We start from the raw sequence: 24,521 nt of genomic DNA, 5'->3' as shown, positions 1-24,521 counted from the left end.
TGGGTCGGGCTCTGTGCTGACAGCTCAGAGCCTGGAGCCTGCTTCGGATTTGATGTCTCCTCTCTCTGCGCCTCCCCCACTTGTGCTCTGTATCTCAAAAATAAATAAATGTGAAAAAAAGAAAAGAAAAAGAAACGAGGAACACAGTATTGGACGCTGGAGGAAAGGTGATCTCTTGATCTCTGTTATGCAGTGGCAGAAATGTGTTCTTCTGTTGGGTGGCAGGTAAAGCTTGTAAGTGATGAGCTTGAATATGTAGCTGAGGATGTTTCCAAGGAAAGCATGAAAGGTGGATCTTGTTTTTTTGCTGTTTATTGTAAGATTGAAGAGGGAAGAAACAAAATGATGAAGGAACTGCCAAGCAAAACCAAACATGTCAGCCTATCCACCTAAGTGTGCTCTGGAGACCAGGCCAATGGTTTGTTAGGACAAACATCTGATAAGGAGATTCAGCATGTGAATTACAGATCAACTCAACCATCTCAGAAGAAGCCTGGACTAGAGATGTCGTTACCCGGGAAAGAAGTGTGGAGGACCTTTCTGTCTGATGGCTTGGGCAGCCATGAACTGCACAGAGAGCCAACACAGTTTTTGAGATTTTTATACCAGCAAAAATGTTGCTACCCTGGACTGAAAGGAACAGAGACAGAATGAAATGAAAGAAGAATCACTCCAAGGGAAAAGTCAGAGTAAAGAAGATTGAGCCAATAGGATCTGCTCAGGCTGTTATAGTAGCCTTAACAAACTAATATACTGGGGGTTCAGAAAGATGCTGTCATGTTTTATGTAAGATACATTAATTGAGGGATTAAACCAACAAGAAAACACATGCATATTAAAGTTTTCTAAATAACAAAAATGCAACAAAAGTTGCTATCTACTCAACAGTATAAAAAATATTATACAAATTATTCCTTTAAATATGTTAAATTATTCCTTTAAAATTCTATTTGGGTTTATAGTACCTTGGAAGATGAGAAAAAGAAGAAAATGATCTTGTTGAAGAACTACAAGATCACACTATGATGCAGCATAGTATGGTACTTAAAAATCTGGATTCAAACCCCACCACCAGTAGCTGTGTAACCTTAATCAACTTATTGAACCTCTCCGTGCCTCAGTTTTCTCATCTGAAAAACTGGGCATAAAAATTTTCACTAACCCAAGGGGCTGATAAAAAGACTAAACTTTTCGTACTTGTAAGGGGTGCTTGATCGCAGGTCAGTGAGATCATGAAGTTCCCATGCCAGAGACTAGGGAGCTGTGTGAAGCCATTTCCACCTCTCCCACACACGTGCCTGTGCACCACAATGATCCACCCCAATAAGCTAAGCAGCGCTGCCTAGTGGAGGACAGAGCCGTTACACCAAACCCGTCCAACTGTGCCCTCTAAGCATATCCCCTAGAAAACCAGCACAGGTCACTCCACCTGCTTAAACTTTTCATACTTGTAAAACAGTTACTCAGACTGCAATAAATGTTCTATCAGTGCCTTTAAAAAAAAAAAAATAGGATAGGGGCACCTGGATGGCTCAGTCGGTTAAGCATCCAACTTCAGCTCAGGTCATGATCTCTCAGTTCATGAGTTCAAATCCCTCATTGGGCTCTCTGTTGACAGCTTGGAGCCTGGAGCCTGCTTTGGATTCTCTGTCTCCCTCTATCTCTGCCTTTACCTTGTCACACTCTCCTTTCTCAAAAAAAAATTTTAATAGGATAAACCTTACAAAAATAGCCTAATACTGGTCTGACCACAAGAAAATAGGGGTTCCTAGTATTATTAAATTTGGCCTTACTGGGAAAGTTGAATCAATTGAGGAAGTAAGAATCAGGTTACCATGTCTAACAAATAGCCCTAGGAGTCAATAAGAACTGTGTAGTGGTTTTGAAGAATCAAAAGCAATCATGGACTTCTGGTTTACTGAGAGATACTATAAGAAAACTGAGTCCTTCTCATGGGTGGAACCAGTGCTGTGCACTTAGAGCTCCTGGTTGGGACACATGTTGCAGTCATCTAAACTCCTTGCCTTCCATTTTCAAGTAATCAATAAAACTGAAGGCCCAGAAGTCCGGCATTTATGAGGGGAAATGCCATGACATAAACTTATCCTGCAAGATGCCAAAAGTAGGAAACTGTAAGGTGGGATTTAGATGGGGGTGGGGGTTGAATTCATGTGACTTCTCCCCTATAACCAAAATGAAGGGGAGAGTTTCTTCTCAATATAAGATCTCAGCATTTGCAACTATATGAACAGAACTAGAGGTTATTATGCTAAGCGAAATTAGAAAAAGACAAATATCATATGACTTCACTCATATAAGGAATTTAAGATTCAAAACAGATGAACATAAAGGAAGGGAAGCAAAAATAATATAAAAACAGGGAGGAGGACAAAACTTGGGACTCTTAAAGATAGAAAACAAACAGAGGGTAGCTTGAGAGGTTGTGGTAGGAGAGATGGACTAAATGGGTAAGGGGCATTAAGGAATCTAATCCTGAAATCATTATTGCACTATATGCTAACTTGGATGTAAATTTAAAACTTAATTAATTAATTTAAAAAAAACAGCTTGCTATTAGCTGCCTCCATGTATGTAGTTTTGAGAGACATAAGATAATATCCACTTGAATCTCAGGATTATAAAGAGTAACTTCCCATAAAAAAAGGTAAATGTCCTCTTCTTTCTCACATACAATATTCCAATGAATGTTAACTACAGAATATACAGAACAGAAAGAATATACAGAACAGATAGAAAATTTTAAATTTAAAGAGAATTACTCTCTTTCCCAGAAATTATTAATTTTCCTTGGGCTGCCTCTGAGGCTCAGGCGGTTACACATCTGACTTTATTTCAGCTCAGGTCATGATCTCATGGTTCATGAGATCAAGTCCTGCATCGGGCTCTATGCTAACAGTGAGGAGCCCAATTGGGATATATTCTCTCTCAATCTCTCTCTCTCTCTCTCTCTCTCTCTCTCTCTCTCTCTCTCTCTCTCACTGCTCCTTCCTCACTTGTGTGTGGGCGCTCTCTCTCTCAAAATAACTAAATAAGCATAAAAAAGAAATTATTACTTTCCCAACAATTATGAAAAGGGCCCAATACATAGGATGAAACAGATTTACTGATTTAGGACAATCAAAGAGTGGGGAGGAGGCAATAATAGCAACTCTTGTCTCAAAGATTTAGAATTGTCAAAATAAAGCACATATTGTCATTTTCTGCTGACACCAGAGTTGTTAGTGTGTCTAAACCTAAGAACACTGTCCTTTGTAATAAGAATACTAACATTTGAGGGAGCTATTTCTGTGGAGAGAGGACTGAGAAAGGTAAAGGTAGAGAGTGTGGCACACCACAATCATGAAAGAAAAGCACTCCCCCCAAAAGTAGCTGGAGAGAAAGATAAAGAAAGAGTGAAAACACAGGGAATGAACAAGAAATCTGTTCCCCAAAACCACTGATGGGAAGAAAGAGAGGGTTTCAATATCACAAGTATGCTATAAACAGTGTAGCACAGAGTCTGAAGTTTTGGAGTTCAGTGCCTCGAGGTGCTCTGGTGAGGAAGAAGGGTGAATCCCCAGGACCAGGCAGTGGGGTCTGAGAGGTCCATGTGCCACATGGGGAGAAGTGGTTCCCTGTTTGGAGTACATTTGGTAGAGGCCCTAAGGCCTCCCTACAGAAAAAGGTCCCAGGCGACCCTGGAGAGCAGCCATGTTTGCTGGTACTGGGACAAAGATAGCAGAGTGCAGTGAAGCCTGGCACTGTGTGTTGTGGTTTGCCATAATCTCTGAACCTCTCCCACTGCCCAAACCACGAATGTTTTCTGGAGTAAGCCAGCACCTGCCATTGCTCAGCAAGACCCACCCCCAGAGAGTCGGTGTGGGTCCAAGCCACAGGGGTCTACAAGGCGAAGGGTTCTGAAACACAACCCCATCTGAGATAAAACTCTGGAGGGAGGAGCTGCCTTGCAGGTGGACAGCTTGAACATGGACAGGGTAGAGGGGGGAGTAGACAGAAGCCCAAGACAAAGGAGGGGTGCTTGATTGACAATCAGTGAGAGAGTCAAATTCCTGTGCCAGAGACTAGGGACCTGGATGAAGTCATTTCCACCTCTCCCATGCATGATCCAAGATAATAAGCAGAGCCACCTAGTGGAGAACAGAGCCATAACACCAAGCCCCACCCCAACTGCACTCTCCAAGCACATCCCCTTTGAAGACCAGCACAAGTCACTCCACCTGCTTACTGTACAAGACTTTAGAGTGCCTCATAATTTCAGTTCTAGGACAAACTGGATATAACTTTATTCGGGACTCATTCTGTTTGCTAATTTTTTTTTTCATTCCTTCTTTTGTGCTTAAATTGTTTTCCTTTCTTCCTTTTCTTTCTCATTCTTGGATACAGAAAGAGAAAAATTTACTTTTACTTTTTACTTATTTTTTAATTTTTTAATTTTTTTATTCTATTTCATTTTCCTTATTTCGTTTTATTCTATTTTATTACATAAAATTTTTTGAATTTTTTAAAAAAATTTTACCTTTTTTCTATTCTTTCCCTTTTTTCTCTAGTGTATCAAACTTCTTTCAACAAGCAGACCAAAACACACCTAGAAGTTAGATTCCTTTATTTGCTTTTTTGTTTTGTTTTTAATTCTTATTTTTTACTTTATTATTTTTTTCTTCCTCCAAAATGACAAAATGAAGGAATTCACCCCAAGAAACAACAGGAAAAATAACAGCCAGGGGATTAATCAATACAGATATAAGCAAGATGTCTAAACTAGAAGTTAGAACCACAATAATAAGAATACTAGCTGAAAAGGAAAAGAGCATAGAATCCCTTTCTGTGGAGATAAAGAAATAAAGTCTAGTCAGGATGAAGTTAAAAATGCTATAATCGAGATGCAATCTGAAATATATGCCACGACAGCCAGAAAGATGAAGCAGAACAGTAAATCAGCGATTTAAAGATAAAATTATGGAGAATAACGAGCAGGAAAAAAGGGGAGGGGGGAACAAAGGCAAAAGATAACAATACTTTTAGAGAACTCAGTGACTTATTCAAAAGGAGTAACATCCAAATCATAAGAGATGAAGATATAAAGGGGCAAAAGACTGATGTGAGCAAATTATACCAAAAAACTTTCCTAAACTGGGGAAGGACAGACATCAAAATTCATGGAGCACAGAGAACTCCCATTAGATTCAACAAAAACCAACCATCAGCAAGGCATATCATAGTCAAATTCACAAAATACACAGACAAGGAAAGAATTATGAAAGCAGCAAGGGAAAAAATGTCTTTAACCTGTAAGGGAAAATGGATCAGGTTCGCAGCAGACCTATCCACAGAAACTTGGCAGGCCAGAAAAGAATGGCAGGATATATTCAACCTGCTGAATCAGAAAAATATGAAGACAAGAATTCTTTATCCAACAAGCCTGTCATTTAAAATAGAATAGATAATGAGTTTCACAAATAAAAACTAATGGAGTTTGTGACCACTTAACCAGCCCTGCAAGGAATTTGAAGGGGAACCCTTTGAGTGGAGAAAAGACAAAACAAAACAAAAAACACCAAAAGCAACAATGAGTAGAAAGGACCAGAGAACATCAGAAACACCAATTCAACAGGCAACACAATGACATTAATTCATATCTTTCAGTACTCACGCTAAATGTCAACAGACAAAATGTTCCAATCAAAAGACACAGGGTATCAGAATATATAAAAATGCAAAACCAATCTATATGTTGCTTACAAGACTCACTTTAGACCTAAAGACACATGCAGATTGAAAGTAAGGGGATAGAGGGACACCTGGGTGGCTCAGTTGGTTAGCCATCTGACTTCAGCCCAGGTCATGATCTCACAACTGTGAGTTCAAGCCCCACATCAGGCTTTGAGCTGACAGCTCAGAGCTTGGAGCCTGCTTTGAATTCTCTCTCTCTCTCTCTCTCTCTCTCTCTCTCTCTCTCTCTCCCCCCCTTCTGTGCTCATGCTCTGTCTCTCCCAAAAATAAACATTAAGAAAGAAAGAAAGAAAGAAAGAAAGAAAGAAAGAAAGAAAGAAAGAAAGAAAGAAAAAGAAAGGGGAGAGAGAACAATTTATCATGTTAATGGTCGTCAAAAGAAAGCTGGTGTAGCCATACTTATACCAGACAATCTAGATTTTAAAATAAAGACTGTAACAAGACATGAAGAAGGGCATTATATCATAACTAAGGGGTCTTTCCACCAGGAAGATCAATAATTGCAAATATTTATGCCCCCAACATGAAGGCACCCAAATACATATACAGATTAATCACAAACATGAAGAAACTCATTGATAACAATACGATAATAGGAGGGGACTTCAACATCCACTAAAAGCAATGGACAGATTATCTAAGCAGAAAATCAATAAGAAAAAAAATGGCTCCAAATGACACAGTGGACCAGATGGACTTAACAGATCTATTCAGAACATTTCATTGAAAAGCAGCAGAATACACATTCTTTTCAAGTATACATGGAACATTCTCCAGAACAGATCACATACTGGATCACAAATCAGCCCTCAACAAGAACAAAAAGATCGAGATCATACCTTGCATATTTTCAAACCACAATGCTATGAAACTCAAAATAAACCACACGAAAAAAATTGGAAAGACAATGAATACTTGGAGATTAAAGAACATCCTACTAAGGAACGAATGGGTTAAACAAGAAATTAAAGAGGAAATTAAAAAGTACATGGAAGCCAATGAAAATGAATATATGGCATCCCAAAAGCTCTGGGAGGCAGCAAAGGTGGTCATAATAATAAGAAGGAAGTATATAGCAATCCAGGCCTTCCTAAAGAAGGAAGAAAGGTCTCAAATATACAAACTAACCTTACACCTAAAAGAGCTAGAAAAAGAACAGCAAATAAAGCCAAAAATCAGCAGAAGAAGGGAATTGATAAAGACTAGAGCAAAAATCAATGGTATTGAAATAAAAAACAAAAACAAAAAAAATACACCATATCAATGAAACCAGGAGCTGGTTCTTTGGAAGAATTAACAAAATTGATACACCCCCAGCCAGACTAATCCAAAAGTAAAAGGAAGGACACAAATAAATAAAATTATGAATGAAAGAGAAGACATCACAACCAACAACACAGAGATATAAACAATAATAAGAGAATATTATGAGCAATCATACACCAACAAATTGGGCAATCTGGAAGACATGGAAAAATTCCTAGAAACATATACACTACCAAAACTGAAACAGGAAGAAATAGAAAATTTGAACAGACCCATAACCAGTAAAGAAATGGAATCAGCAACGAAAAATCTTCCAACAAACAAGAGTCCAGGGCCAGATGATTTTCCAGGGGAATACTACAAAACATTTAAAGAAGAGCTAACAGCTATTCTTTTCACGCTGTTTCAGAAAATAAAAATGAAAAGAAAACTTCCAAACTCATTCTACGAGGCCAGCATTACTTGATTCCAAAGCCAAACAAAGACCCCACTAAAAACGAGAACTACAGACCAATTTCCCTGATGAACATGGATGCAAAAATTCTCAACAAGATACTAGCCAACCAGATCCAACAATACATTTAAAGAATTATTCACAGGGGGAGGAGCCAAGATGGAGGAACAGCAAGGAAGTTTTTTTTGTGTGTGTTTCACATCCATAAAATACAGCCAGATCAACACTAAACCATCCTGCACACCTAGAAAACTGATTTCAGGATTAACACAACAATCTGCACAACCTGAACCACAGAACTCAGCAGGTACACTGCACAGAGAGGTGAACTGGGGGAGAGAGTTGTAGAGGACAGGGAACTGTTTTTGCTTGCAGAGAGAGGACAGAGATGGGGGGAGGGAGAATATGGGAAAAGCACCCCCCAAAAAAAACGGCTGGAGAGAAAGTGGAAAAGTGGAGACAGCCACAGGGACTGAACTAAAAAGGGAGAAGGGAGAAAGGAGAGGGTTTAAATTCCACTAAGACTCTATAAACAGAGGAGGCACAGAGTCTGAATCTCTGCAGCTTGATACATGACAGTGCTCTGGTGAGAAGAGTGAATCCACAGGAACAGAGTGAAGTCCAGGGGTCTTCAGGCCACATGGGAAGAGGTGGTTCCCCTGTTGGGAGAAATCTGGTAGAGGTTGTGTGCCCCCTCCCCAGACAAAGGGCCCCATGGACCTGAGAGAACAACCACATTCGCTGGTGCCAAAACAAGATTGTTGGGGGGTGAAACCTGGAATCAGATGTGTGTTGTGATTTTCCATAATTCCTGAAACACTGCTGCTACATGATTTCATGAACTTTTTCTGGGGTGGGCTGGCACCCAGCCGCAGTCTTTGGGCATCAGCAGTAGCACAGTCCCACAAATGTGCCAGCTGCACCCAACCATTGCTCAGTGAGACCCTCCCGAAGAGGGACATAACGGGTTAAACCCACAGTTCCTCAGAAATAAGGGGTCAGGAAAAACAGCTGCATCTGAGATAAAACTCAGGAAGGAGGTGCTGCCTGGGGCTTGGTCACGGGCAGTTAACACCGGGGAGTGGATGGAAGCTGAAGACAAAGGATAGGTACACAATTGCTGATCGGGGAGAAGAGAGTTCCGAAACTAGAGACTGGGTAGCTGGGTGACGTCATTTTCACCACTCTTGCGCATGTGCATACACACTTAAAGCACCACAACAATCCACCCCAGTAAGGTAAACAGCGCCATCTAGTGGAGAATGGAGCCATTACACTAAGCCCCACACAACTGGGCCAACCTTACTCTTCAGGAACACAAATCTCTCTACCTGCTTAGTGGTTAGTGCTATAAATTGCTTCATAGTTTGACTTCCAGGGGAAAATGAACTAATTTCAATCATATTTCAGTCCATTCGCTGGTCCATCTATTCAATTTCTTTTCCTGTCTTTTTTATTTCTTTTTTTTTTGTGAATATAGAAAGACAAAAAATTGATTTTTATTTTCAATTTTTATTAAAAATATTTTTCTTTAATTTTTTTCTACTATATTTTTTACTTTTGTGTAAATTTTTTCAAACTCTATTATTTACATTATTTCATTTTATTTTATTTCAGTGTATTCATTTTTTCAAATTTTCAAACAATTTCCTTTTTTTTCTTTCCCATTTTTTCTCTAATATATCAAGACCCTTTCAACACCCAGATCAAAACACACCTAGGATCAAGCATCATTTATTTAATTTTTGTGTGTATCTGTGTTGTTTTTAATTTTTAATTTGTTTATTTTAATTATTTTAATTTTATTTTTTTTTACCTTGTTAATTCATTTTCTCCCTTCAAAATGACGAAATGAAGGAATTCACCTCAAAAGAAAGAGCAGGAAAAAATGACAGCCAGGGACATAACCAACACAGATACAAGCAAGCTGTCTGAACCAGAATTTAGAATCACGATAATAAGAATACTAACTGGAGTCAAAAATAGATTAGGGTCCCTTTCTACGCAGATAAAAGAAATAAAAACTAGTCAGGATGAAGTAAAAAATGCTATAACTGAGCTTCAATCTCAAATGGATGACACAGCAGCAAGGATGGTGAGGCAGAGCAGAGAATCAGCGATATAGAGGACAAACTTATGGAGAATAATGAAGCAGAAAAAAAAAGAGGGAGACTATGGCAAAAGAACGCGATTTAAGAATTAGAGAAATTGGTGACTCATTAAAAAGGAACAACATCAGAATCATAGGAGTCCCAGAAGATGAAGAGAGAGAAAAAGGGGTAGAAGGGTTATGTGAGCAAATCATAGCAGAAAACTTTCCTAACCTAGGGAAAGACACAAACATCAAAATCCAGGAAGCACAAAGGACTCCCATTAGATTCAACAAAAACCAACCATCAACAAGACATATCATGGTCAAATTCACAAAATATTCAGGCAAGGAAAGAATCATGAAACCAGCAAGGGAAAAAAGTCCTTAACTTACAAGGAAAGATCAGTTGCAGCAGACCTATCCACAGAAACTTGGCAGGCCAGAAAGGAGTGACAGGATATAGTCAATGTGCTGAATCAGAAAAATATGCAGCCAAGAATTGTTTATCCAGCAAAGCTGTCATTCAAATAGAAAGAGAGATTAAAAGTTCCCCAGACAAACAAACATTAAAGGAGTTCATGACCACTAAACCACCCTGCAAGAAGCAACAAAGACTAGAAAGGACCAGAGGTCACCACCAGAAACTCCAACTCTACAAGCAATAAAATGGCAATAAATTAATATCTCTCAGTACTCACTCTAAATGTCAATGGACTAAATGCTCCAATCAAAAGACAAAGGGTAACATAATGGATAAGGAAACAAGATCCATCTATATGCTGTTTACAAGAGACCCACTTTAGACCTAAAGACAACTTCAGATTGAAAGTAAGGGAATGAAGAACCATCTATCATACTGTCTACAAAAGAAAACCTGAGTGTCCATACTTATATCAGACAATCTAGACTTTAAAATAAAGATTCTAACAAGAGATGAAGAAGGGCATTATATCGCAATTAAGGGGTGCATCCACCAAGAAGACCTAACAATTGTAAACATTTATGTTCCAAATGTGATAGCATCAAAATATATACATCAGTTAACCAAAAACATAAAGAAACTCAAACTCATTGATAATAATACCATAATAGTAGGGGACTTCAACACCCCACTTATAACAATGGACAGATCATCTAATCAGAAAATCAACTAAGAAACAATGGATTTGAATGACACACTGGACCAGATGGACTTAACAGATATATTCAGAACATTTCATCCTAAAGCAGTGGAATATACATTCTTCTCCAGTGCATATGGAACATTCTCCAGAACAGACCACATACTGGGACCCAAATCAGCCCTTAACAAGTACAAAATGATCGAGATCATACCATGCATATTTTCATAGCACAACGCTATGAAACTCGAAATCAACCATAAGAAAAAATTTGAAAAGGCAACAAATATTGGAAACTAAAGAAAGTCCTACTAAAAATGAATGTGCTAACCAAGAAGTTAAAGAGGAAATTAAAAAGTACATGGAAGCCAATGAAAATGATAACATCACAGCCAAAAACCTCTGGGATGCAGCAAAGGTAGTCATAAGAGGAAAGTATATAGCAATCTAGGTCTTCCTAAAGAGGGAAGAAAGATCTCAGATACACAACCTAAACTTGCACCTTAAAGAGCTGGAAAAAGAACAGCAAATAAAACCCCAAACCATCAGAAGACAGGAAATAATAAAGATCAGAGCAGAAATCAATGCAATCGAAACCAAAAAAACAGTAGAACAGATCAATGAAACAAGGAGCTGGTTCTTTGAAAGAATTAACAAAATTGATTAACCACTAGTCAGTTTTATATATAAAAAAAAGGAAAGGACCCAAATAAATAAAATCACAAATGAAAAAGGAGTGATCACAACACAGCAGAAATAAAAACAAGAATAAGAGAATATTATGAGGAATTATAGGCCGATAAAATGGGCAATCTGGAAGAAATGGACAACTTCCTAGAAACATGTACACTACCTAAACTGAAATAGGAAGAAATAGAAAATTTGAATGGACCCATAACCAGTAAAGAAATCGAATTAGTAATCTCCCAAAAACAAGAGTCCAGGGTCAGATGGCTTTCCAGGGGAATTCTATCAAACATTTAAGGAAGAGTTAATACCTATTCTCTTGAAGGTGTTCCAAAAAATAGAAATGGAAGGAAAACTTCCAAACTCTTTCTATGAAGCCAGCATTACCCTGATTCCAAAACCAGACAAAGACCCCACTAAAAAGGAGAATTATAGACCAATTTCCATGATGAACATGGATGCAAAAATCCTCAACATTTCCCAACCGGATCCAGCAATATATTTAAAAAATTATTCACCATGACTAAGTGGGATTTATACCTGGGATGCAGGGCAGGTTCAATATCCACAAAACAATCAATGTGATTCATCACATCAATAAAAAAAGGACAAGAACCATATGATCCTCTCAATAGATGCAGAGAAAGCATTTGACAAAATACAACATCGTTTGTTGATAGAAAACCCTCAAGAAAATAGGGATAGAAGGAACTCACCTCAAGATCACAAAGGCCATATACGAAAGACCCACCACTAATACCATTCTCAATGGGGAAAAACTGAGATTTCCTCCTAAGGTCAGAAACACAACAAGGATGTCCACTCTCACCACTGCTATTCAACATACTGTTGGAAGTCCTAGCCTCAGCAATCAGACAAGAAAAAGAAATAAAAAGCATCCAAATTGGCAAGGAGTAAGTCAAACTTCACTCTTCACAGATGACATGATACTCTGTGTGGAAAACCCAAAAGAATCCACCAAAAAACTGCTAGAACTAATACATAAATTCAGCAAAGTCACAGGATATAAAAGCAATGTACAGAAATCTGTTGCATTTCTGTACACCAATAAAGTAACAGCAGAAAGAGAAATCAAGGAATTAATCCCATTCACAGTTGTACAAAAAACCATAAAATATTTAGGAATAAGCCTAACCAAAGAGAGGAAAAAGCTTTACAATGAAAACTATACAAAGTTTGTGAAAGAAATTGAAGACACAAAAAGTGGAAAAACATTCCATACTCATGGATTAGAAGAACAAATATCCTTAAAATGTCGATACTACCCAAAGCAATCTACATATTCAATGCAATACCTATCAAGATAACACCAGCTTCTTCACAGAGCTAGAACAAACAATTCTAAAATTTGTATGGAACTGAAAAGACCCCAAATAGCCAAAGCAATTCTGAAAAGGAAAACCAAAGCTGGAGGTATCATAATTCCAGATTTCAAGCTGTATTACAAAGCTATAATCATCAACACAGTATGGTACTGGCACAAGAACAGACACATAGGTCAATGGAACAGAATAGATAACCTAGAAATCAACCCACAAACGTATGGCCAACTAATCTTTGACAAAGCAGGAAATAATATCCAATGGAAAAAGTCTCTTCAGAAAATGGTGTTGGGAAAACTGGACAGCGACATGCAGAAGAATGAACCTGGACCACTTTCTTAAACCATACACAATAAACTCAAAGTGGATGAAAGACATAAACATAAGACAGGAAACCATCAAAATCCTAGAGAAGAAAACAGGCAACAACCTCTTTGACCTCAGCCACAGAAACTTTTTACTTGACATGTCTCCAGAAGTAAAGGGAAAAAACGCAAAAATAAACTATTGGGACCTCATCAAGATAAAAAGCTTCTGTACAGCAAATTAAACAATCAGCAGAACTAAAAGGCAACTGACAGAATGAGAGAAGATATTTGCAAATGACATATCAGATAAAGGGTTAGTATCCAAAATCCATAAAGAACCTATCAAACTCAGCACCCAAAAAACAAATAATCCAGTGAAGAAATGGGCAAAAGACATGAATAGACACTTCTCCAAAGAAGACATCCAGATGGCCAACTGACACATGAAAAAATGCTCAACATCACTCATCATCAGGAAAAAACAAATCAAAACCACAATGAGATACTACTCACACCTTCCAGAATGGCTACAATTAACAACTCAGGCAACAACAGATGTTGGCAAGGATGCAGAGTTAAGAGGAACCCTTTTACACTGTTGGTGGGAATGCAAACTGGTGCAACCACTCTAGAAAACAGTATGGAGGTTCCTCAAAAAATTAAAAATAGAACTACCCAGTGATCCAGTAACTGCACTAATAGGTATTTATCTAAAGGATTTAGGAGGGCTGATTCAAAAGGGCACATGCACCGCAATGTTTATAGCAGCACTATCAACAATAGCCAAAGTATGGAAAGAGCCCAAATGTTCATTGACTGATAAATGGAAAAAGATGTGGAGTACAATGGAATATTACTCAGCAATCAAAAAGAATGAAATCTTGGCCATCTGCCACATTGTGGATGGAACTAGAGTGTATTATTCTAAGCGAAGTAAGTCAATCAGGGGAAGATATATATAATATGATCACTCATGTGGAATTTAAGATACAAAACGTGAACATAAAGGAAGGGAAGAAAAACTAAGATAAAAATGGAGAGGAAAACAAACCATAAATGACTTGTAAATACAGAGAACAAACTGAAGGTTGCTGGTAAGGTGTTGGGTGGGGGAAAGGGCTAAAGGGGTGAAGGGCATTAAGGAGGACACTTGTTGAGATGAGCACTGTGTGTTATAGTAAGTGATGAATCACTAAATTCTATTCCTGAAATTACTATTATACTATATGTTAACTAACTTGGATTTAAATTAAAAAAAAATAGTAAGAATATTACATAAATGTAATATGATGTCCTTTCTCAGATCCATTACAAATTCAAGTTAATAATAGGGGTGCCTGTGTGGTTCAGTTGGTTGAGTATCTGACTCTTGAACTTGGCTCAGGTCTTAACCTCAGGGTCGTTAGTTCAGGCCCTGCGTTGGGCTTTGCACTTAGCATGGAGCCTACTTTAAAAAAACAAAACAAAACAAAACAAAACTGCACACAATAAAAATGACTCAGTCCTTTTTTCCTCTTCCAGGGATGGCATCTACAGGCATTCAAAATGGTCCAGAATTTGACATACCATTGTAGGCTGTCCTACACTACAGCCTCTAACAAAACTAGGCTGTGCCAAACCCCCTGGTATAGAATCATTTACCTTTATACCAAGAAGGTTGCAAAAGTACCAAAATCCATATGTGGTGTGTACCCAGGCTGACTTCGAGGAGTTCGTGCTGTGAGACCTAAGTCTTACGAGGTTGTCTAGAACGAAAAAACACATCAGCAGGGCATATGGTGGCTCCATGTGTGCTAAGTGTGTTCATGACAGGATCAAGCATGCTTTCCTTATTGATGAGCATAAAATGGTTGTGAAAGTGTTGAAGGCACAAGCACAGAGTCAGAAAGCTAAATAAAAAAATGAAGCATTTTGGACTAAAATAATCAAAATAACAAAAATGATTCATTTTAAAAACACAAGCAAATATATTAATTTATATTTCCTTCAGAAATTCAGATCAGTAATTGGAAAAGCTAGTTTTTTTTTCAATATATGAAATTTATTGTCAAATTGGTTTCCATACAACACCCAGTGCTCATCCCAAAAGGTGCCCTCCTCAATACCCATCACCCACCCTCCCCTCCCTCCCACCCCCCATCAACCCTCAGTTTGTTCTGTTTTTTAAGAGTCTCTTATGCTTTGGCTCTCTCCCACTCTAACCTCTTTTTTTTTTTCCCTTCCCCTCCCCCATGGGTTTCTGTTAAGTTTCTCAGGATCCACATAAGAGTGAAACCATATGGTATCTGTCTTTCTCTGTATGGCTTATTTCACTTAGCATCACACTCTCCAGTTCCATCCACATTGCTACAAAGGGCCATATTTCGTTCTTTCTCATTGCCATGTAGTACTCCATTGTGTATATAAACCACAATTTCTTTATCCATTCATCAGTTGATGGACATTTAGGTTCTTTCCATAATTTGGCTATTGTTGAGAGTGCTGCTATAAACATTGGGGTATAAGTGCCCCTATGCATCAGTACTCCTGTATCCCTGGGGTAAATTCCTAGCAGTGCTATTGCTGGGTCATAGGGTAGGTCTATTTTTAATTTTCTGAGGAACCTCCACACTGTTTTCCAGAGTGGCTGCACCAGTTTGCATTCCCACCAACAGTGCAAGAGGGTTCCCGTTTCTCCACATCCTCTCCAGCATCTATAGTCTCCTGATTTCTTCATTTTGGCCACTCTGACTGGCGTGAGGTGATATCTGAGTGTGGTTTTGATTTGTATTTCCCTGATAAGGAGCGACGTTGAACATCTTTTCATGTGCCTGTTGGCCATCCGGATGTCTTCTTTAGAGAAGTGTCTATTCATGTTTTCTGCCCATTTCTTCACTGGGTTATTTGTTTTTCGGGTGTGGAGTTTGGTGAGCTCTTTATAGATTTTGGATACTAGCCCGAAAAGCTAGTTTTTAACACCTTATTTTTTATACCAAAATCTAGCCCTCCCCAAAATAAATTATTATTCTTGAAGGTTATCAGTTAATTATCTCCAAGGCACAACAAAATTTCCATTTCAGATCAGAAATTCAGTAACCTCCACTTCCTATCCAACAGACAGCAAAAACGTCTTACATCTCCAAGTATATAAGGTATGAAAATACGGGAGTGTACATAAAATGTAGAAATGCCACATGTTCAATGGAATCACTGTTATTCGCTTTTAGAGAGCCCAAAAGTTTGCATGTTACAAGCTATCCCTTGAAAGAGTATTTCATAAAGAACAAAGAGAACAGAGGTATTTTCCATTTCATTGTTTTCTAACAACCCATGTTTTTTAGCTATGACAGTAAGAATTAAGAAGAATGTATCATTAACATAATTAGGCAAAATTATTCTTTATTCCTACATTAAGCAACAAAGACATTGCTCAGCATTAAGCATAGCAACCTCTTACTTAACCAAAAATGTGACTGATAGTGATAAGTAATTAAGGCCCAAATCAATAACTAGATCTGAAATGTAATTTTATTCTAATTATTAAACTACCTTTTATTGTAACAGATAATTTAATGCTCAGTAAATTCAGATACTTCATTGAAAAATATGTTTAGACAATTCCAGGGGTAGAGCACCAACAGAAATCTTAACTACAGAATGTGGGTATTAAATTGGCAAGGCTGTAATAAGTCCTTCTTTACCCTGTTTTTGACCAGCTGATCTACAATCTACCAGGTTTGCAACTCTTTCATCCCTTCCTATTCTTAAATCCTTTATCCATTTTTAACTCAGTTATAACCAAACCCTAAACACTCTTCTTTCTTTACACATGTAAATAATAACCTGCTGGAAAATTTGTTAGCATTAAAACAAGTTACGTTATTAGCAATCCACTAATACTCCTGAATCTCCATCTTTAGCTCACATCTACTTAAACATCCACCCACTCAATATAAATGGAATAACTTTCCTGCATCATCCCAAACTTACAGAAGAAAAAGGCCTAGCTCTTTGGGAAATTACCACACAGTTAACTCATTAACTGTGTTATCAGTTAACTCATTAACTGTGTTACCAGTTAACTGTGTTAATATGATTCCCAATATGTTCTCTGCTACATTTACACCTAGTTATTGCTGACTATGAATGACGAATGATATTTCACAAAATGAACTCAGATTTACAGGTTAAAATTTCTGATCAATTACTTCCAGCAATATATTCCAATGGAGAAGCTACATATTTTTATGAAATTTAATCAATTATTTTAACGGAAATGTGCCCTCATCTAAAAAGTTGTTAAGAAACATTAAACAAACAAATGTTAAACAAAGACAATTTTAGGAAACAGATGCATTATGCAGTTAGTGAAGCCAGCATTTATTGAAAGGCTATTGTTCTATTTGTAGAAGTATAGAACCTATTAAGATTCTACAAAAATTGCTGAAGGAGCTTTTGCTCTTTACATGTTCACCAGATACAAACAATGCATGGAAGTATTTAATATGCTACAAACTTCAGGGTGCACACTTCCCTTTGAATTAGTATTTTTGTATTCTTTTGGTAAATACCAAGTACTGACATTGCTGGATTGAAGGGAAGTTGTATTTCTAACTTTTTGAGGAACCTCCATACTGTTCCCACAGTGGCTGCACCCCAGTTTGCATTCCCACCAAGAATGCAAGAGGGTTCCCCCTTCTCCACATCCATGCCATCACCTGTTGTTTCTTGTATTGTTGATTTTAGTCATTCTGACAAGTGTGGGGTGATAGCTCATTGCAGTTTTTAATGTGCATTTCCCTGATGATCAGTGATGTTGAGCATCTTTTCATGTGTTTATTGGCCATGTATATGTCTTCTTTGGAAAAGTATCTATTCATGTCTTCTGCCCATTTCTTAACTGGACTATTTGTTTTTTGGGTATTGAATTTGAGCTCTTTATATATTTTTAATACTAACCCTTTATCAGATATGTCATTTGCAAATATCTTCTCCCATTCTGTATGTTTCCTTCTAGTATTGCTGATTGTTTCTTTTGCTGTGCAGAAGTTTTTATCTTAATGAGGTCCCAATAGTTGATTTTTGCTTTTGTTTCCCTTGCCTCAGGAGACATATATAGAAAGATGTTACAGCTGATATCAGAGAAATCTCTACCTGTGCTCCCTTCTAGAATTTTTATGGTTTCAGGTCTCACATTTAGGTATTTAATCCATTTTGAGTTTATAGCAGAAGCATCTACAATAGCCAAATTATGGAAACAGCCCCAATAGTCCATGGATGAATGGATAAAGAACAGGTAGTGTGTGTGTGTGTGTGTGTGTGTGTGTGTGTGTGTGTGTGTGTGTGTATCATATATATATATATCAAAAAGCCATCAAAAAGAACAAAATCATGCCATTTGCAAAGACATGGATGGAGCTAGAGAGTATTACGCTAAGTGAATAAGTCAGTCAGAGAAAGACAAATATCATATGATTTAATTCATATGTGGAATTTAAGAAAACAAATGAACAAAGTGGGGGGAGAAAGAAAAACCAAAAAAACACACACCCTTAACTATAAAGAAAAAATTGATGGTTAACAGCGGGGAGGTGAGTGAGGGGATGGGTGAAATCTGATTAAGGAGTGCATTTGTGATGAGCACCAGGTGTTTAATGGAAGTGTTGAATCACTATATTGTACACCTGAAACTAATATTACACTGCATGCTAACGAACTGGAATTTAAACCCTTTTTTCTTCCTTTAAAGTTTATTACTTATTTTGAGAGAGAGTGCGTGTGTGTGTGTGTGTGTGTGTGTGTGTGTGTGTGTGTGCGCGCGCGCGCGTGCATACACATGCAAGTGAGAAAGGGAGAAAGAGAGAGGGAGAGAGAATCCCAAGCAGGCTTCACACTGTCAGCATGAAGCCTGACACGGGGCTCAATTCCGCTAACCATGAAATGATGACCTGAGCCTAAATCAAGTCAGATGCTTAATGAACTGCACTACCCAGGTGTCCCTAAGAACTTTTTCTAAAAAAGTATTTAACACTGGGGTGCCTGGGTGGCTTAGTCGGTTGAGTGTCGGACTCTGGCAGCATGGAGCCTTCTTGGGATTCTCTCTCTCTGCCTCTCCCCTACTCATACTCTCTCTGTCTCTCAAAATATATAAATAAACATTTTTTTAAAGTATCTAATGTGCTAATTAACTGTAAAAAATATAAAGAGATCTATTCATATTGAAACTCTTCACAATAAATTCCAAAAGATGAGTAGAATATTCTGCTTCTATAACACATTCATTCTCTTATAAAGTTTTCATTACCAGTCGCAAATCTGAACCAAATTCCAGCCTCTTTGGCATACTCCAAACAGACCAGCATTTCTTTGTGGTCTCAAAAGAAAGTGTACATTAGAAAAAAGTAAAATTAGACTCAATGTAATGAATGTAAATGAGTATAACATACATTATGCTAAGCTAAAGAAGTCAGACATTAAAAAGTCCATACTGGTTATTCTGGCAGAGCAATGAATATAACTATGTTTAATATGATTAGTAAGCAGTAGCCACACTGCTGTATATGCCTGCTGAAGCTTGACTGACTACAGTTCTGCTTATTAGCTGAGAAAAACCAAGTTGTCTCCTTCATATAAAAATGTTTTCCTAGCTCTCTCATAGGAGTTCAAAAATCAAAAAGTATTTAAATATACTTGATCAACTGAGCTCTTTAAATGTGACCATGATTGTGGTTTCCCTCTTTCCCCTGCAAAAAAAAAAAATAAATAAAACAAAATAAAACAAAACAAAACAAAGCTGAAGTAAACTCAAAATGTTGTGATAAATCAAAGAAATTTTTTACGTTTTAGTCTGTACTCAAATACTTGTATTTTACAGAATTGATTTTCCAAGATGGTAGAGCCATACGATTCTTCAAATAGCTTAAAAAAAGCTTAAAAATTTTGCAATAAACTGATCTAATAGTAGAACAGAAAAATTCTCTGTTTCCTGCCACTTCATATATGGAATACACTATACACCCATCACTGTACACCCCAATGGACCCATTGGTTATATATAATATCAATTATAACACTGATTTATTTCATCTGTGTCCTTATTCAATCATTACTCATTTGTACCTGTACTCTCTTATACAAGTAATTTTGGGAGAAAATTATTATAATTACCTGAACAATTTATAATAATTATTTTAATACAGGAAACAGAGTTTTAAAATATTTAGATCTAATTAAGGTAAAAAATAATATTTGAATATCACTTTGATTTCCTGGGTTGTATTTCATATAGTAATACCAGTCAAAGACAAATAACAGTCTTTCACCGTAGTGTATGAAAAGTAAACAATATAATTACATTTACACTGACTGAGCAGGGGGGGAAAGAAATATAATTTCTAAGATCAATATTAATCAACGAAGTCAGTATACAAGAGTGCAAAGGCCCTTTCCTTTGTCCTTATATCCATTAATGAAGGAAGGTCTGCAGGAAGCCTAACTAACCATCCCTTGTTTTTCCCCCTCCTCTACCTACCCCCTTCCCCACCTCCACTCCCAATGACTATCTGCAGAACTCACAAAACCATGATTTTGTCAAGGTGCACAATATGCTTGAAAGCTCCAGGAGGTGGGAGAGGTCCCAGAATACCCCCCCAGAAAAAAATTTCTCCATGTTTTGTTCTCATAGACATATTTAAAAGTTCCCTTGGGGTGCCTGGGTGGCTCAGTGGGTTAAGCATCCAACTTTTGATGTCAGCTCAGGTCATGATCCCAGGATCATGATATGGAGCCTCAAGTCAGGCTCTGCTCTGAAGGTAGAGCCTGCTTAAGAGTCTCTCTCTCTCTCTCTCTCTCTCTCTCTCTCTCTGCCCCCCTCCCACTCACACGCTTATGATCTCTCTCTCAAATAAAAAAATAAAAATAAAAACCAAAAAGACCAAAAAGATATTTCACAGTCATAGTAAAAAAGTATGATACCAGAACCAAAATTCTTATTCTAATTTTAATGAATCATTATTGTGAATTGTTTCAGATACTTCTGCCTCCCTTCCATTCTATTCTAAATATGAAAATATACGCTCTATTTATTGAGTTACCAAGAAATGCATTCTAGGTGCTCAGAGGATCAAATATATAAAATATTTAGAGATTGGGGTGCCTGGGTGGCTCAGTCACTTAAGCCTCTGATTCTTGATTTTGGCTCAGGTCATGATCTCTCAGTTTGTGAGTTCAAGCCTGGCATCAGGCCCTTCAGAATGAGCCTGCTTAGAATTCTCTCTCTATCCCTCTCTCTATGCCCCTCCCCCACTTGCATGCGTGCTCTCTCTCTCTCTCTCTCTCTCTCTCAAAATAAACTTTTTTAAAAAATTAGATATTTTTTCAGTAAATAACCTGGTTTTTAACATATAAGGAAACAGAGGCTCAGAGAATTTAAATTAACTTGGCCAAAGTCATACAGCTAACAAGTTATACATCCTTTACCCGATTCAAACCTAAAATAATTTCCATATTCTTTACCCACTCTACTATGGAAATTCCAAAATCAAACCATTTTGAATTCATCTTAGTTTTTAATTTAAATGTAGGACATATTTTTTCCATCTCAAAATTATTTTTCTATGTCACAAAACCAAACTGAAATTGTAGCTGAGAACAAATGTCTGGGTCTCATTATTTTTGCTTTTTATGCATGATATCATACTATGTTGACAGAGTTTATCCAGTCTAGCTAACAATTTTCCAAAGTACATTTCCTCCACTCCCTCTACTTCTAATAGGTTCAGATTAATTTCTTCTGAGTATTTTTAGGCTTCACCATGCCAAGATATGTCTCCCTTATAAAGTAAGGCAATTATAAAGCAATTTAAGGTATGGGACTAGAAACTTTATCTTTCTGACCCATGGGATTGCTGTTCAAACAGACAAAGAAAAACTATGCAAAAGAAGGGGAATGGATTCAAATAGCTTGCTCCAGGGGTCTCCAAAAGATTCTGTAGAAATTATTTTTAGAATTTCTGCTTCTCAACACTAACCTGAGGATCTGATAGAAAGGCTGTGGAAGTTCAGAGTTACAGATATTAAACAATCCACTCCTGCTGTGCCATGTAAAACACAGCATGAAATTGAACTCTTTAGCATTAAGGGACAGATGAAGTTATTTTGTTCTGAATTCATGCACTGCATTTCACATTTTTATGGATGATAAATTTGGGCGAGATCAGATTAAAAATAGTGCTCTATAGACTCTTAGGATCTAAGTGTTTTATGACTATAAATATTTGCTCATAGGAGTCTGTAAGACCATGTATCAGAGCCAAGAGAAATGGCATGGAAGTATACAACATATAATCCTTCTCTATAATGCTTAGATATATTAACTTCCACTTTTGAGTCTATCAGATATTTCTTTCTACATGACTAAATGGACATAATTTGAAGTTAATCCTGCACCTGGAATGAACCCCAGAAAGTAAATCATCTCCTCCAATCACCACAATTCATGGATAAGAAATTAGGCCACAAAAATGCTAAGTGACTTACTGGATGTTGCAAGGATAGTGAATGAAAAAAAAGGTTCAACTGATGTGAGATTCATCCTACTTACCAGCCTCCCTCCCTGGGATTTTCAATTTCCCATTCACTGAGGAACCACAGAGTACATAGGAACTTGTTGAATAATGCAAGGGGCTGGACAGAGAACCAGCCATTTTCCAGGGTTCACAAGAGAATGCTGGCCATGTTCAAAAACATCTCACTGATATGAAAGATGTTCACCTCTTCTCCACTTCTGGAGAAGAGAACTGGAGATTAAGGCAGCATCCCCTAACTTTCTTCCATCTTTTTTGCACAGTTCAAACACTAATATCAATGTAGGAAAATATTAATGAAGAAATATTGTTTTTCATAAAGGGGCAAAGGGAGGAGGAAATGAAAAAAATTAATAAAACAGCCGTGTATGCACAGTCCCCACAATAGAAGCTCTGAATAATATATATTAAGGGTGCTCTTGCTTAGTAGAAACAAAAATAACCTGCTAACAGCTTTCAAATAAATTCTAGGTTACCATATTTTTAAATCCTATATGTCATACTGAATTTTGAATGTAAGTCTCAGGAAAAATAAAACCTTATTTATTTAACAGCCATGCCACAAACACTACCCACACTCAATGCACTCTGATCACATGTCTCTTGCCACCTAAGAAATTTCCGATACTACTTCTAAAATGGGAAACAACTTTATGAAAGCTAATTAGACAGAAAAATTAATGCCTTTGGAAGAAACACAATTTATTTCAGGCTTCCTAATGTGAACAATATGGTCAAAAATTTAACACTAAATATTAAAAGAAAAACAAATAATATTGTTGGAAATAAGATATTTTAAATTATAAAATTAACTGACAACACATATTTATTTCTCAGTACACTTCCTTAGAAAACCACATAGTAGCACTATAAGTAAATAAGGCAGCTTTTCAGATTCATTTTATCTGGCAATTCCTGTATTTCCACTCAAGTGTGAGAATGTGTCTGGCACTGCTGATATCTTTTCTCTGTTATTAACTTGTGAAATTATTTAATGCAGAAAAAGGGTAAATATACTCAACATGAGCACGAAGAAAAACAAAGAGAGGACAGAAAAACACACATGGATTTTAAGTGTTTCTTCGATTTCTCCCTGGCCAAAATTACACCTTCAATAGGAAAATATACGCAGAACACATATAATTCTTATAAGAAGACATTTATTATTATTCTGTGGAATCGAGAAGGGAAAAATGGGATTTAAATCAGCTTATGGCCAACAAGGATCCAACACGCAGAACTAACCTCCACGACTCTTACTCTTAGCTGCTTGACTTCAGACTCACAAATAGAAAAATAAAGCTGCATTAATCCAATCCATGACATATTACAAACAAATCCTGCCAACAATCTGCTAACATATAACAAAACTTTTAAATGGGTAGTAATTTTTAAAATATGAATAATCTGTCACCAGTATCATAACAACTGGGAACTTACCATAACAAAATAATTATCAACTAATGTACCACTTATGTTTAAGACTGTTCACCTTAGCACTGTTTATCAAAAATCTAAAAAATGGAAGGAAAAAAACATTTTCTGAAAACAACAGAATATTCCTTTAAAAAGTCTTTGTATAACTTATGGGAAAATATTTAATGACATGGAAAAGCATTACCATTAGCTGGAGAAAACAGGTTTATATACATATAATCATATATGTAATATATATGTATGATTGCCTGTAATAAACATATGTATGTGAGAAACATATATTTCCTTACATCTGATTTAGGAGGAGCAATATGGGGACAGACGTAGGGGGTACAACTCGAAGTGGGCACAGCAGGAGGAGGCTGCCTGGACTAAAGCCCCACACGTGGAGTAGAAATATCCAGAAATAGATGGATCCCTTTCTTGTTTTGTTGTTTTGTTGTGTTTTTCTTTTCAGATGGATCCCTTTCTTAAGTGACATAAAGTTTCTCCCTCACTC

General features: G+C 37.1%; 1 protein-coding gene across 10 annotated transcripts in view; it reads right to left on the bottom strand.

Annotated features, from left to right (window-relative positions):
• Window positions 1–24,521, bottom strand: part of KDM4C (lysine demethylase 4C) — a 431,545-nt gene that overhangs the window by 199,150 nt on the left and 207,874 nt on the right. Inside the window, exon 10 of one of the 10 annotated variants that reach the window (XM_042965108.1) lies at window positions 14,741–14,767. The exons of the other annotated variants lie outside the window; for them this stretch is intronic. Within the exon in view, the coding sequence (XP_042821042.1) occupies window positions 14,756–14,767 (12 nt within the window). The 3' untranslated portion in view covers window positions 14,741–14,755. Of the gene's footprint in view, window positions 1–14,740; window positions 14,768–24,521 lie in introns of those variants that run through there. 10 annotated transcript variants of the gene reach the window in all.

Source organism: Panthera tigris, chromosome D4 (assembly GCF_018350195.1).
Source record: "Panthera tigris isolate Pti1 chromosome D4, P.tigris_Pti1_mat1.1, whole genome shotgun sequence".
Taxonomy (NCBI): Eukaryota; Metazoa; Chordata; class Mammalia; order Carnivora; family Felidae; genus Panthera; species Panthera tigris.
This window is presented reverse-complemented; position numbering and strand designations above follow the sequence as displayed.